Here is a 12,840-nt window from a genome sequence, read left to right on the forward strand (position 1 = left end):
AAATGCCTTCCCTTTGAGTGTCTCACCTTTGACTGTTTTTTCCAAAGTAAGAGTTGCCACTTGACTTGCTGTTTGCCTTACGCTGCTATCTCTGCTGCAAGCCAACGTATGTTGAACACAGTGAGACTAACTTCTGTGTAAGAATGCTTAGGATAGTTTTGTCTCTAGCTCAGAGCTTTCCAAACTGCGTGTTGCGACACATTCGTGTGTCGGCTGCAGTGTGTCGGTGTTTTCATGCGAATGGTCCCTGCGCTGCTCCTGGGCTGGAAAGGGGTTAGTTTAACCTACTGAAACTGAATTACTGTGTCACAAAATGCTGTGTGTATAAAAAGTGTGTCACCAGCATGAAAAGTTTGGAAAGCTCTGCTTTAGCTCCTTCCCCCTGCCTTGCAAGCCTGACTTAGAAAAACTGCAATGAATAACCACAGGGTCCCAAATTCATCTGCTTGTGGAAGAGAGCGAGGCTCCTACAAGCCATGGATACTAAGTTTTGATTTCTTGCAAAAAGAGAGCTTGGAATGAAATCCACAATAAGAGCAGCAACTCAGTAAAGCGCTGGGCTCTGTACTGTTTATATGCCTGTAATTTTATGGAAGTTTTCTGGACTTAAATATTTTTTTTTAAGTTTGCTTTACTTTCATTTTTATACTTTATTTTATTGTGCAACAGTTGAACTGTTTTTGTTTCTACCTCTGGCTTGTTATAAAACCAATAAACGTTTCGTCTTTTAAAAAAGAGCTGGGAAGGGAAACAAACCTCGAGAACAGGAAAGAGCTAAGAATAGGGTGATTTCCTCAGTGAAAGGGGATTTCCATCTGGAAAGAGCTAAGAATAGGGTGATTTCCTCAGTGAAAGGGGATTTCTATCTGGCCTCGCAGCATCTACAGTGGTACCTCTGGTTACGTACTTAAATCGTTCCGGAGGTCCATTCTTAACCTGAAACTGCTCTTAACATGAAGGACCACTTTAGCTAATGGGGCCTCCTGCTGCCGCTGCACCTCCAGATTACGATTTCTGTTCTCATCCTGAAGCAAAGTTCTTAACCCGAGGTACTATTTCTGGTACCTGTATGGAAGTGAGAGCTGGACCATAAAGAAGGCTGATCGCCAAAGAATTGATGCTTTTGAATTATGATGCTTTTGAATTATGATGCTGGAGGAGACTCTTGAGAGTCCCATGGACTGCAAGAAGAACAAACCTATCCATTCTGAAGGAAATCAGCCCTGAGTCCTCACTGGAAGGACACATCCTGAAGCTGAGGCTCCAATACTTTGGCCACCTCATGAGAAGAGAAGACTCCCTGGAAAAGACCCTGATGTTGGGAAAGATGGAGGGCACAAGGAGAAGGGGACAACAGAGGACGAGATGGTTGGATAGTGTTCTCGAAGCTACTAGCATGAGTTTGACCAAACTGCGGGAGGCAGTGGAAGACAGGAGGGCCTGGCGTGCTCTGGTCCATGGGGTCACGAAGAGTCAGACACGACTAAACGACTAAACAACAACACTATTTCTGGGTTAGTTGAGTCTGTAACCTGAAGCTTCTGTAACCAGAGGTACCACTGTATTGGATGGGGCAGGAGGTGATGTGGTGCTTTTCTCAGGCTTAAAGAACATGAGAATAGCTTGCATCCTGTTCTCATAGTCCAGGGACTATGGGAGTTGTAGTCCAGCAACATCAGGAAGGCCACAAGTTCTCCATCCCTGAGCTACAGTACAAAAGAAAAGGCTGCCTCTGTGGCTGTGATCCTATGTATTTGGGAGTGTGTTTCATTGAACCTAGTGGGACTTACTTCTGAATAAACTTGCACAGCTGTTTTACGATGGAATACATTGGCCCACTTACGTCTGGCAGAGACCAAAGCCTGGAGACCAGATTGAGATTTATCGATTGGGTTACCAACACTGGGCTATCTATGTGGGCGATGGATATGTGGTCCACCTGACTTCTGCAGGTAAGAGCTTCTCATTATTTCCTACAAAAGGGTGGTTTTATGAGAGGGAAGAATAAGATAGAGAACATTGGCAGATTACCCCTGAAGAAACACAGCCCTTGGGGGGGGGGAAAGGTTCCCCACCACTGGCTTAGGGACTAATTGTTGCTGGAAGTTCAATGTCCTGATACAGTGGTACCACGGGTTACATACGCTTCAGGTTACAGACTCCACTAACCCAGAAATAGTGCTTCAGGTTAAGAACTTTGCTTCAGGATGAGAACAGAAATCGTGCTCCAGCGGCACGGCAGCCGCAGGAGGCCCCATTAGCTAAAGTGGTGCTTCAGGTTAAGAACAGTTTCAGGTTACGTATGGACCTCCGGAACGAATTATGTACTTAACCTGAGGTACCATTGTACTTGCAATTGTTGTAAGCCAGTTAGAGGACTGCTTTGTAGCCAAGAGATTGCATTCTGGTTGGTTGTAAGTTGTTTTGGGTTGCCTTGGGCAAGATAAGAGTGACTAACAATTTTTTAAAAAATAATAGTATTTGTCAAAACAACAACTGATGTCTTCTTGAAGACAATGTGGTTGATGAAATGCAGGGAATCCAGGCCTAATGGTCACTATTTCTGAGTTTCTTTTCTCTCTCTATTCTTGAGATGGCAGTACAGGAAGTTTTTTCTCTGGTTCTCTGCCTGCCAACACAACAAAAGCACTGGTGAAGAAAGAAAAGCTTTCAAAAGTGGCGGGGATAAGCAGCTGGAAGGTCAACAACAAGAAAGACAGAAAATATAAAGCCAGGCCTGTAAGCGAAATAATTAGCACTGCAAATGAATATGTTGGGATGGAGATAGACTACAATGTGGCCACGATGAACTGTGAACATTTTGCTGCCATACTACGATATGGCCAACCTGACAGTAGACAGGTGTGTAGAATTTATTCACGTTTTCATAGTGTGTGATCTGTGCTGTGATATTGAAATTCTTTCCAAACTCTTGATCCTGGAAAATTACCGTATTTTTCGCCCTATAGGACGCACTTCTTCCCCTCCAAAAATGAAGGGGAAATGTGTGTGTGTCCTATGGGGCAAATACAGGCTTTCGCTGAAGCCTGCTCCTCCCCATCGCCAGCCCCGCAAACTCGGGAGATAGCGGAAGAGGCGCAGCACACCTTTCCCGCTGTCCCCTGACTTGGTTAGAAGGCTGGCTGCGGGAGAAGCCTGCTCCTCCCCGTCCCCAGCCCCGCAAACTCGGGGGGTAGCGGGAGAGGCGCCCCAGCCCCGCGCCTGGGGGGGGGGAATGAATTTTTTTCCTTTATTGCCCCCCCCAAAAAAACTAGGTGCGTCCTATGGGCCGGTGCACCTTATGGGGGGAAAATACGGTAGGTGAGATTAAGAAGCAGTTAATTTACTTTATTTTTATGTGAATATAATAGTTGAGGAAAAGCTGCCAAATGATAGATATAAAATACTAATAAAAGCTAATAAAAGACTGATAAAAATAATAAAAACCGCACGACTGATGCGGAGCTCATGCCGATGCTACCACTAACGACGCCATCTTTACTTGGAGTATATTGAAGGACTGCAAACGAGAACAGAAAAAATGGATATCATAACTTTTAAAAATAACTTGAGTTCACGCATTCAAATTGTCTGAAGGAACAAATGAAAAGATTAAAAACTCAGAACTCAGGTTTCCAAATTAATGACAGGCTTGTACCCTGATGAAAAACGTTGGGTCTGTATTCTTTTAATATTTTTCTAACTATAGCCACAGAACTCAGATTTTTGCACCAAAGCATGTTCTGTTACAAGGAATTAATTTTTAAAGCATATTTTAAACCCAGAGTTAATTGCCTTGGAATCTGAATTTCAAATCTGGCTATTTTCTGTCTCCAAAAGAAACATTTAAAGCAAAGTTTCATATCAATTCAGCTGTGAGAAATGAAGGACCATCAGCCATTGTGAATAAAAATGCTTAAATCTCTTATTTTTTGCAGGTGGAAGAACTTTCTTTTCTAAACCGGATCGCAGACATGTTCCATTGGTAAACACCATTAGTGAAAAATCTAAAAGTCTGTTGGTGGACAATCCTAGGTTGGCTTCTAACAAGATCCCATTATAAAAGAACAACAGTTATTGAATAAAAACAAAAACATCAAATCAATCAAGAGTTTTATGTCTTCTTCCATTGGTGTGAATTTTGAAGGATGGCTCTGTTTCAGTTTGTGCATTGTTTTGTAAAGTGCAGATTAGTTAAGAATTTGAATGTGAATTGAATCAAATTTCTCCCTGCTGCCTCTAGATGTGGTAGAGGACACTCATCAACGTTGAAGTAAGGTTCAACTTACTTGAAGTCTGGTCAACTTCTGTTCTTGGAATGGAGGATGCCGCCATCTTGTTTCAGGCCACCCTTGACACATACAACGTTTCGCTGCAGGCCTCGGTTGTTAAAAATCAATACGTGCCTGTATAAAGAATCCCACAACAGTGTAGCTTGTGAATTCATTGGCATTTGGGGTTTCATAGCCCCCTTCAACGGAGGAGGGGAAAGAGTCTTTTTTACTTGTGCGTTTAGCTGAAATCTCAGCCCTCAATCCTTCTTCCTTCACCTCAAATTCCCATTTTCTTAATATGTTTTTGCTTCCTGGTTTTGGTTCCCATCTCCCATCTGAGACCAAAAGTGACAGAAGCTCTTTCTTTCTTTCTTTCTTTCTTTCTTTCTTTCTTTCTTTCTTTCTTTCTTTCTTTCTTTCTTTCTTTCTTTCTTTCTTTCTCTGCTCTGCCATGAATAAAAAAAATCTAGTTAAAAGAAACTCATGAACAACAATACCATAATTAAAAATTAAAGGAGAAGGAAAAAAATATATCCAAGAAACATCATTCTTAAAAATTATTGAAAGAGAATTTGCCCTCGTCTTAAAGGGTGGCTTTTCAAAGGAGGTGGGCAGGCTGGGAATCCTCATGCATTCATGCTATGTTAAGCTCCTGAATGCCTTGGGAGTCAAACGTTCCGGCTCCTGAACAGTCAAAACCCAGAAGTGAGAGTTCCGGTTTTAGAATGTTCGTTTGGAAGCTGAATGTCTGACAGGACTCTCATGGTTTCTGATTGGCTGCAGGAGTTTCTTGCAGCCAATCAGAAGCCGCGCTATGGAAGTCGAACGTTTTGGAAGTCTAATGGACTTCTGGAACGGATTCTGTTCGACTTCCGAGGTACGACTGTACTTGGGAATGTTGTTGATGTGTAGCAGGAACCCCCCACCCCAATCAATCTGCTTGTATAGACTACACACTCACACACACATACGCCACATTTCTGTTATAAATTCATAGAAAATCAACCATACATCGGATTTGCACTGCTCCATTTTATTTTACTCCATATGACAGGAACTAACAAAGGGGTGTGACTTGGTCCTGGTCAGCCATGGTCCCTTCACTGTCTCAGCACATACACAGGAGCCCTGCCCATGCCAACCCTGATGATCCCAGACAGAAGACAATCAAGATCACAAAGAACTTGCATATGGGAGTGGATTCAACATGGACTGAAACAAAGGACACTGATCAGATCTTCCCTCAGGGGGCAGGAAACTGCAAAATCCCCTTTGTCTCCTGGAAGTTCCTGGAAGTGACTCAGGGGGAGGGGGAAGGGAGGAACCAGCCAGGTGACAAGACACTCATGTTACCACCACAACTCCTCCCCCAACCCCTCCTTTCTGTAATGTATGCCTCCCCCAACCCCTCCTTTCTGTAATGTATGCCTCCCTCAACCCCTCCTTTCTGTAATGTATGCATGATGTCTCTGGGGGTGGGCTAGACCTAGAGGAGGGGAATTTCAAAAGTTTTTATAAGACCTTGCACACTATTCTTCTGGGTCTTTCCTCTCTCCTGCAAGTGAGGGGAATACCCTGTTGCAACAGTTCAATAAAGGCCAAGCCTACAGGCTGCTGTTTTGCTCCAAGTTATCCTGGTTGGTGTCTTTGTTTTGTCCAAGGGAGCCCTCGGATTTTTCCTGCAACAGATGAAATAAAGACGTCCCATTAGCTAAAAACAGATGCATGTTGAATACTTAAAACACACACACAAATGGGACTTCTAAAATTGAAGGAGCACAGGAGTCACTGAAACTGAAGAAAGAGTTTCACATATCGGTCCACCCATTAGCAGCTTCGGAAATATGGAAATGGTGTTAATGCAACTGAGCTCAAATTAGTTACTTGGCTCCAGAGCTACATTTAAAAAGGTAGAGCAAAATGCTGGTAGTGAGCTATTAATTAGAACCTTATCTGGTTCAGTACTCTTAATTTTGAAATGAATTGTTGGTTGCTTCTTTGAAAGTGGATCGCAGTGACCTTGAGGAAGCTTTTTCTACATGGATCTGCTTAGCATTAGAGTGTGACGGAATTTTACGTGCAGCAGGTGGGCTGCTATTTTGGCACAATTAGAGGGAGCCACAAACACCAGCCATATAGCTGTTCTCCAAGACATCTGAACGTGGCGTTTCTTCACTTTGAAAATAACATGATGGCCCCATTTGTGGGTGGGAAATGGGAAGGGCCATTTTTTCAGTTGGGGGTAAAGTCCTTCTCCACACTCCTTAAACTTATGTAAACAAGATCAGGCCGAGGATCCAAGAGATTCCTGGGAGCTCTTAGGAAGAATTCCAGGGTGTTTAATGCTGTGAATCTTTACCTACAGTCAACCCATGTAATTATGCAATTCCTATATCACAAAATGCCAATACGTCTCCAGTGACTTCATTGCAATGGAAGCAGAACCTGAGGGCATTCTGAGCCCCATAACTCCTCAATGCTTGGAGAATTGGGACACACACACACACAGAGAGAGAGAGAGAGAGAGAGAGAGAGAGAGAGAGAGAGAGAGAGGCAGGCAGGCAGGCAGGCAGGCAGGCAGACAAACAAACACACTCGTCGTCAAAGCAGGTACAAGGATTAGAAAGAAACTGTCTGGAAGACAGAGACAGCTGCAGCTTCTAGGATGCAGGAATTGTGAAGGGGAAGTCTTCCCAATCAACTGTATGTCCATGCCAAGGAAAAGCATCAGCTGCTAGAGGGGTTGTGAACCTGTGACCCTGCAGACATGGGCCATGGCGATGGGCAATGGAGTCCAACAATATGTAGAGAGCAGCATGTTGGCTACCCTTGCCTCAGTCAGAGATTGTGGTGAATGGGTCCTGTGGGGCAGGAAACCATTGCAGAACAGCCAGAACATAAATACAAGGAGCTTAGCAGGCTGGGAGGACAGGAAAAAAGTGATATGGTTATTTTCCCTTTTGTTGTGTAATTGGGTAGAAGTCTTTCCCTTACACTTCTAGAATTGAAAGGAACCAGGAATGACCTTTAAAATGTTGGAATATTGGTGAGTTAGGGTGGGGGCTCTAGGCTTCTTTCGCATGTGGAAAACTATCCTGGCAAGTGTTGCCAGGAGATGTTATACTGATGACAACTGTTGCCTTGCTAATAATATGTTGTTGTTTTTTAAGGCTATAAAGTGAAAACGAAACTGAAAAAGATCTATAAATATCTGAGGACTGAAAGGAGAGGACGGTGAGAGCAAAACATGATGGCTCAGGTAAGTACCTCTTTGCATAGGGGACATTGACTATCGATCCCCACCCAGTCCAAAATGCCTTCCCTTTGAGTGTCTCACCTTTGACTGTTTTTTCCAAAGTAAGAGTTGCCACTTGACTTGCTGTTTGCCTTACGCTGCTATCTCTGCTGCAAGCCAACGTATGTTGAACACAGTGAGACTAACTTCTGTGTAAGAATGCTTAGGATAGTTTTGTCTCTAGCTCAGAGCTTTCCAAACTGCGTGTTGCGACACATTCGTGTGTCGGCTGCAGTGTGTCGGTGTTTTCATGCGAATGGTCCCTGCGCTGCTCCTGGGCTGGAAAGGGGTTAGTTTAACCTCCGGTTTGCTACTGAAACTGAATTACTGTGTCACAAAATGCTGCGTGTATAAAAAGTGTGTCACCAGCATGAAAAGTTTGGAAAGCTCTGCTTTAGCTCCTTCCCCCTGCCTTGCAAGCCTGACTTAGAAAAACTGCAATGAATAACCACAGGGTCCCAAATTCATCTGCTTGTGGAAGAGAGCGAGGCTCCTACAAGCCATGGATACTAAGTTTTGATTTCTTGCAAAATGAGAGCTTGGAATGAAATCCACAATAAGAGCAGCAACTCAGTAAAGCGCTGGGCTCTGTACTGTTTATATGCCTGTAATTTTATGGAAGTTTTCTGGACTTAAATATTTTTTTTTAAGTTTGCTTTACTTTCATTTTTATACTTTATTTTATTGTGCAACAGTTGAACTGTTTTTGTTTCTACCTCTGGCTTGTTATAAAACCAATAAACGTTTCGTCTTTTAAAAAAGAGCTGGGAAGGGAAACAAACCTCGAGAACAGGAAAGAGCTAAGAATAGGGTGATTTCCTCAGTGAAAGGGGATTTCCATCTGGAAAGAGCTAAGAATAGGGTGATTTCCTCAGTGAAAGGGGATTTCCATCTGGCCTCGCAGCATCTACAGTGGTACCTCTGGTTACGTACTTAAATCGTTCTGGAGGTCCATTCTTAACCTGAAACTGCTCTTAACATGAAGGACCACTTTAGCTAATGGGGCCTCCTGCTGCCGCCGCACCTCCAGATTACGATTTCTGTTCTCATCCTGAAGCAAAGTTCTTAACCCGAGGTACTATTTCTGGTACCTGTATGGAAGTGAGAGCTGGACCATAAAGAAGGCTGATCGCCAAAGAATTGATGCTTTTGAATTATGATGCTTTTGAATTATGATGCTGGAGGAGACTCTTGAGAGTCCCATGGACTGCAAGAAGAACAAACCTATCCATTCTGAAGGAAATCAGCCCTGAGTCCTCACTGGAAGGACAGATCCTGAAGCTGAGGCTCCAATACTTTGGCCACCTCATGAGAAGAGAAGACTCCCTGGAAATGACCCTGATGTTGGGAAAGATGGAGGGCACAAGGAGAAGGGGACAACAGAGGACGAGATGGTTGGATAGTGTTCTCGAAGCTACTAGCATGAGTTTGACCAAACTGCGGGAGGCAGTGGAAGACAGGAAGGCCTGGCGTGCTCTGGTCCATGGGGTCACGAAGAGTCAGACACGACTAAACGACTAAACAACAACAACAACACTATTTCTGGGTTAGTTGAGTCTGTAACCTGAAGCTTCTGTAACCAGAGGTACCACTGTATTGGATGGGGCAGGAGGTGATGTGGTGCTTTTCTCAGGCTTAAAGAACATGAGAATAGCTTGCATCCTGTTCTCATAGTCCAGGGACTATGGGAGTTGTAGTCCAGCAACATCAGGAAGGCCACAAGTTCTCCATCCATGAGCTACAGTACAAAAGAAAAGGCTGCTTCTGTGGCTGTGATCCTATGTATTTGGGAGTGTGTTTCATTGAACCTAGTGGGACTTACTTCTGAATAAACTTGCACAGCTGTTTTACGACGCAATACATTGGTTCACTTACCTCTGGGAGAGACCAGAGCCTGGAGACCAGATTGAGATTTATCGATTGGGTTACCAACACTGGGCTATCTACGTAGGCGATGGATATGTGGTCCACCTGACTTCTGCAGGTAAGAGCTTCTCATTATTTCCTAGAAAGGGTGATTTTATGAGAGGGAAGAATAAGATAAGAGAACATTGGCAGATTACCCCTGAAGAAACACAGCCCTTGGGGGGGGGGGAAGGTTCCCCACCACTGGCTTAGGGACTAATTGTTGCTGGAAGTTCTATGTCCTGATACTTGCAATTGTTGTAAGCCAGTTACAGGACTGCTTTGTAGCCAAGAGATTGCATCCTGGTTGGTTGTGAGTTGTTTTGGGTTGCTTGGGCAAGATAAGAGTGACTAACAATTTTTTTAAAAATAATATTATTTGTCAAAACAACTACAACTGATGACTTCTTGAAGACAATGTTGTTGATGAAATGCAGGGAATCCAGGCCTAATGGTCACTGCTTCTGAGTTTCTTTTATCTCTCTATTCTTGAGATGGGGGTACAGGAAGTATTTTCTCTATTCCCCTGTCTGCCAACACAACAAAGGCAATGGTGAAGAAAGAAAAGCTTTCAAATGTGGCGGGGATAAGCAGCTGGAAGGTCAACAACGAGAAGGACAGAAAATATAATGCCAGGCCTGTAAGTGAAATAATTAGCACTGCGAACCAATGTGTTGGGATGGAGATAGACTACGATGTGGAAACGATGAACTGTGAACATTTTGCCGCCATACTACGATATGGCCAACCTGACAGTAGACAGGTGTGTAGAATTTATTCACGTTTTCGTAGTGACAATCTGTGCTGTGATATTGAAATTCTTTCTAAACGCTTGCTGCTGGAGAAATGAGGTAGGTGAGATTAAGAAGCAGTTAATTTACTTTATTTTTATGTAGATTTAATTTCTAACCCTGATTTACAAAGATGAGGAGCAGAACTGAACATTTACTTGGAGTATATTGAAGGACTGCAAACCAGAACAGGAAAGAAATAGATATCATAACTTTTAAAAATAACTTGAGTTCACACATTCAAATTGTCTGAAGGGACAAATGAAAATATTAAAAACTCAGAACTCAGGTTTCCAAATTAATGACAGACTTGTACCCTGATGAAAAATGTTGGGTCTGTATTCTTTTAATATAGCCACAGAATACATATTTTTGCACCACAGCATGTTCTTTTATAAGGAATTAATTTCTAAAGCATATTTTAAACCCAGAGTTAATTGCCTTGGAATTTGAGAATTTCAAATCTGGCTATTTTCTGTCTCCAAAAGAAACATTTAAAGCAAAGTTTTATATCAACTCAGTTGTGAGAAATGAAGGACCATCGGTCGCTGTGAATAAAAATGCTTAAACCTCTTATTTTTTGCAGGCGGAAGTTGTTTCTGTTCTAAGCCGGATACCAGACATGTTCCGTTCGTAAACACCACTAGTTGGTGTTAAATATATGATGAGACATGTGAACAATCTAAAAGACTGTTGGAGGACAATCCTAGGTTGGCTTCTAACAAGATCCCATTATAAAAGAACAAGAGTTATTGAATAAAAACAAAAAACATCAAATCAATCAAGATTTAGGTTTTCTGTCTTCATCCATTGGTGTGAATTTTGAAGGATGGCTCTGTTTCAGTTTGTGCATTAAGAATTCGAATGTGAATTGAATCAAATTTCTCCCTGCTGCCTCTAGATGTGGTAGAGGACACTGATCAACGTTGAAGTAAGGTTCAGTTGCCAGTCTGGTCAACTTCTGTGCTTGGAATAGAGGATGCCGCCATCTTGTTTCAGGCCACCCTTGACACATACAACATTTTGCTGCAGGCCTCGGTTGTTAATAATCAGTACGTGCCTGTATAAAGAATCCCACAACAGTGTAGCTTGTGAATTCATTGGCATTTGGGGTTTCATAGCCCCCTTCAACGGAGGAGGGGAAAGAGTCTTCTCTACTTGTGCGTTTAGCTGAAATCTCAGCCCTCAATCCTTCTTCCTCCACCTCAAATTCCCATTTTCCTCTGGTCACAGTTCATTGCTACAGCACTCCTGAAGTAAAATGCCTTGTGGCATGAGTCTGAAATGTAATCACAGACCTTTCCACTTTCAATCTAAAGTTCTCCCTACAGAGTTAATGCAAAAGCCCGCTTCAAATGTTTCGGAGAAAAGTCAGGTGCCCCTTTTGCTGTTCTTACCCTCCTGACTGCCCACTGTGATGTTTAAAAATTGTGTGATGGCTTAAAACTGCTCAGTGTACACTAGGTTCCATTAACTCCATTTCACGCAGAAGTATTTAACCATGATCTTTTGACTAATCACGTTTAGGCTTTACAAGTAATTGAGGTGTTCAGAATTGTTTCATTTTTTAAAAAGCCCTGGTTATTAACCAGATATACCTGGGGGAAAACTGAGACAATATTTTAGTTGTTACAGGGACACATCATTCAAATTATATACACATTTCACGGCATAAGCTCCATATAGAATTAAAATGCTACAGATGGCATATTGGGGGAGGAAAACATGTTCAAGCGTTTTGTCACAAAGCTAAGTTAGGTGACTCCTAAAGTACGTCCCACAGTGACCAAGGCCTGACACAAACCACATTTTACTGTGTTAACTTGGCAGATGTAGGTCTGACATGGAGAACCTATTACAAGAACATTCACAAGAGGATTTTTGGGAACTGCTTGTTCTAAAAGAGGACATTAAATTCCATTTCTTTAACCACTTTTAGACTCTTTTTTATATAAAAAAGCTGCCAGTTAGTTAAATCAATCAATCAATCAATCAATCAATCAATCAATCATATTATTAGTATGAATAGTAGTAGCAAACATTTCATATCTATCTATCATCTATCCATAATTTTAATTAAATTTTTTGTTTTACAGTTTTGAACACTCATTTAAACATCCTTAAAATGTCAGTGACCTCCCTTCTTCTCTTTCCATGGTTCATTTTGCATACCATAAATCCCTGCTTATTTTACATAAACTAAACCATTCAGTATTCCATTATAACATCAATCAAAACTTATTTACACTGTTGAATTTATTTACACTGTTAAACTTATTTACACTGTTGCATGCTGCCAACATTTTCAGTTGTACACATTTATTTCCCATATATTCAATAAACTTTCTCCAATCTTCTCTAAATGTGTGTTCTTCTTGTTCTCTTATTCTATATTGTTAAGTCCGCAAGCTGTGCATATTCCATCAGCTTACGGTACATTGCCATTCTTTAGTTGGGACCTCAATCGTTTTTCATTTTGGGGTTAGTATCAAACATTTCCATCCTGCCCTTAAATGCCAAACAATTATATATATATGCACAGTAACATTAAAACAACACAGAAATCTTACCATAG

General features: G+C 42.1%; 1 protein-coding gene across 1 annotated transcript in view; it reads left to right on the plus strand.

The window, feature by feature from the left end:
- The window catches only part of LOC309353638 (phospholipase A and acyltransferase 5-like), a 35,421-nt gene extending 22,793 nt beyond the window's left edge, over window positions 1-12,628 (plus strand). Inside the window, exons 4-8 of the mRNA XM_081883104.1 lie at window positions 1,811-1,952; window positions 2,594-2,862; window positions 9,454-9,553; window positions 9,969-10,237; window positions 10,852-12,628. Of these exons, the coding sequence (XP_081739230.1) occupies window positions 1,811-1,952; window positions 2,594-2,862; window positions 9,454-9,553; window positions 9,969-10,237; window positions 10,852-10,902 (831 nt within the window). The 3' untranslated portion in view covers window positions 10,903-12,628. The remainder of the gene's footprint in view (window positions 1-1,810; window positions 1,953-2,593; window positions 2,863-9,453; window positions 9,554-9,968; window positions 10,238-10,851) is intronic.
- Window positions 12,629-12,840: the final 212 nt, after the last annotated feature.

The sequence above is a fragment of the Podarcis melisellensis genome (assembly GCF_964234715.1).
Source record: "Podarcis melisellensis genome assembly, chromosome: 12".
Classification (NCBI taxonomy): domain Eukaryota; kingdom Metazoa; phylum Chordata; class Lepidosauria; order Squamata; family Lacertidae; genus Podarcis; species Podarcis melisellensis.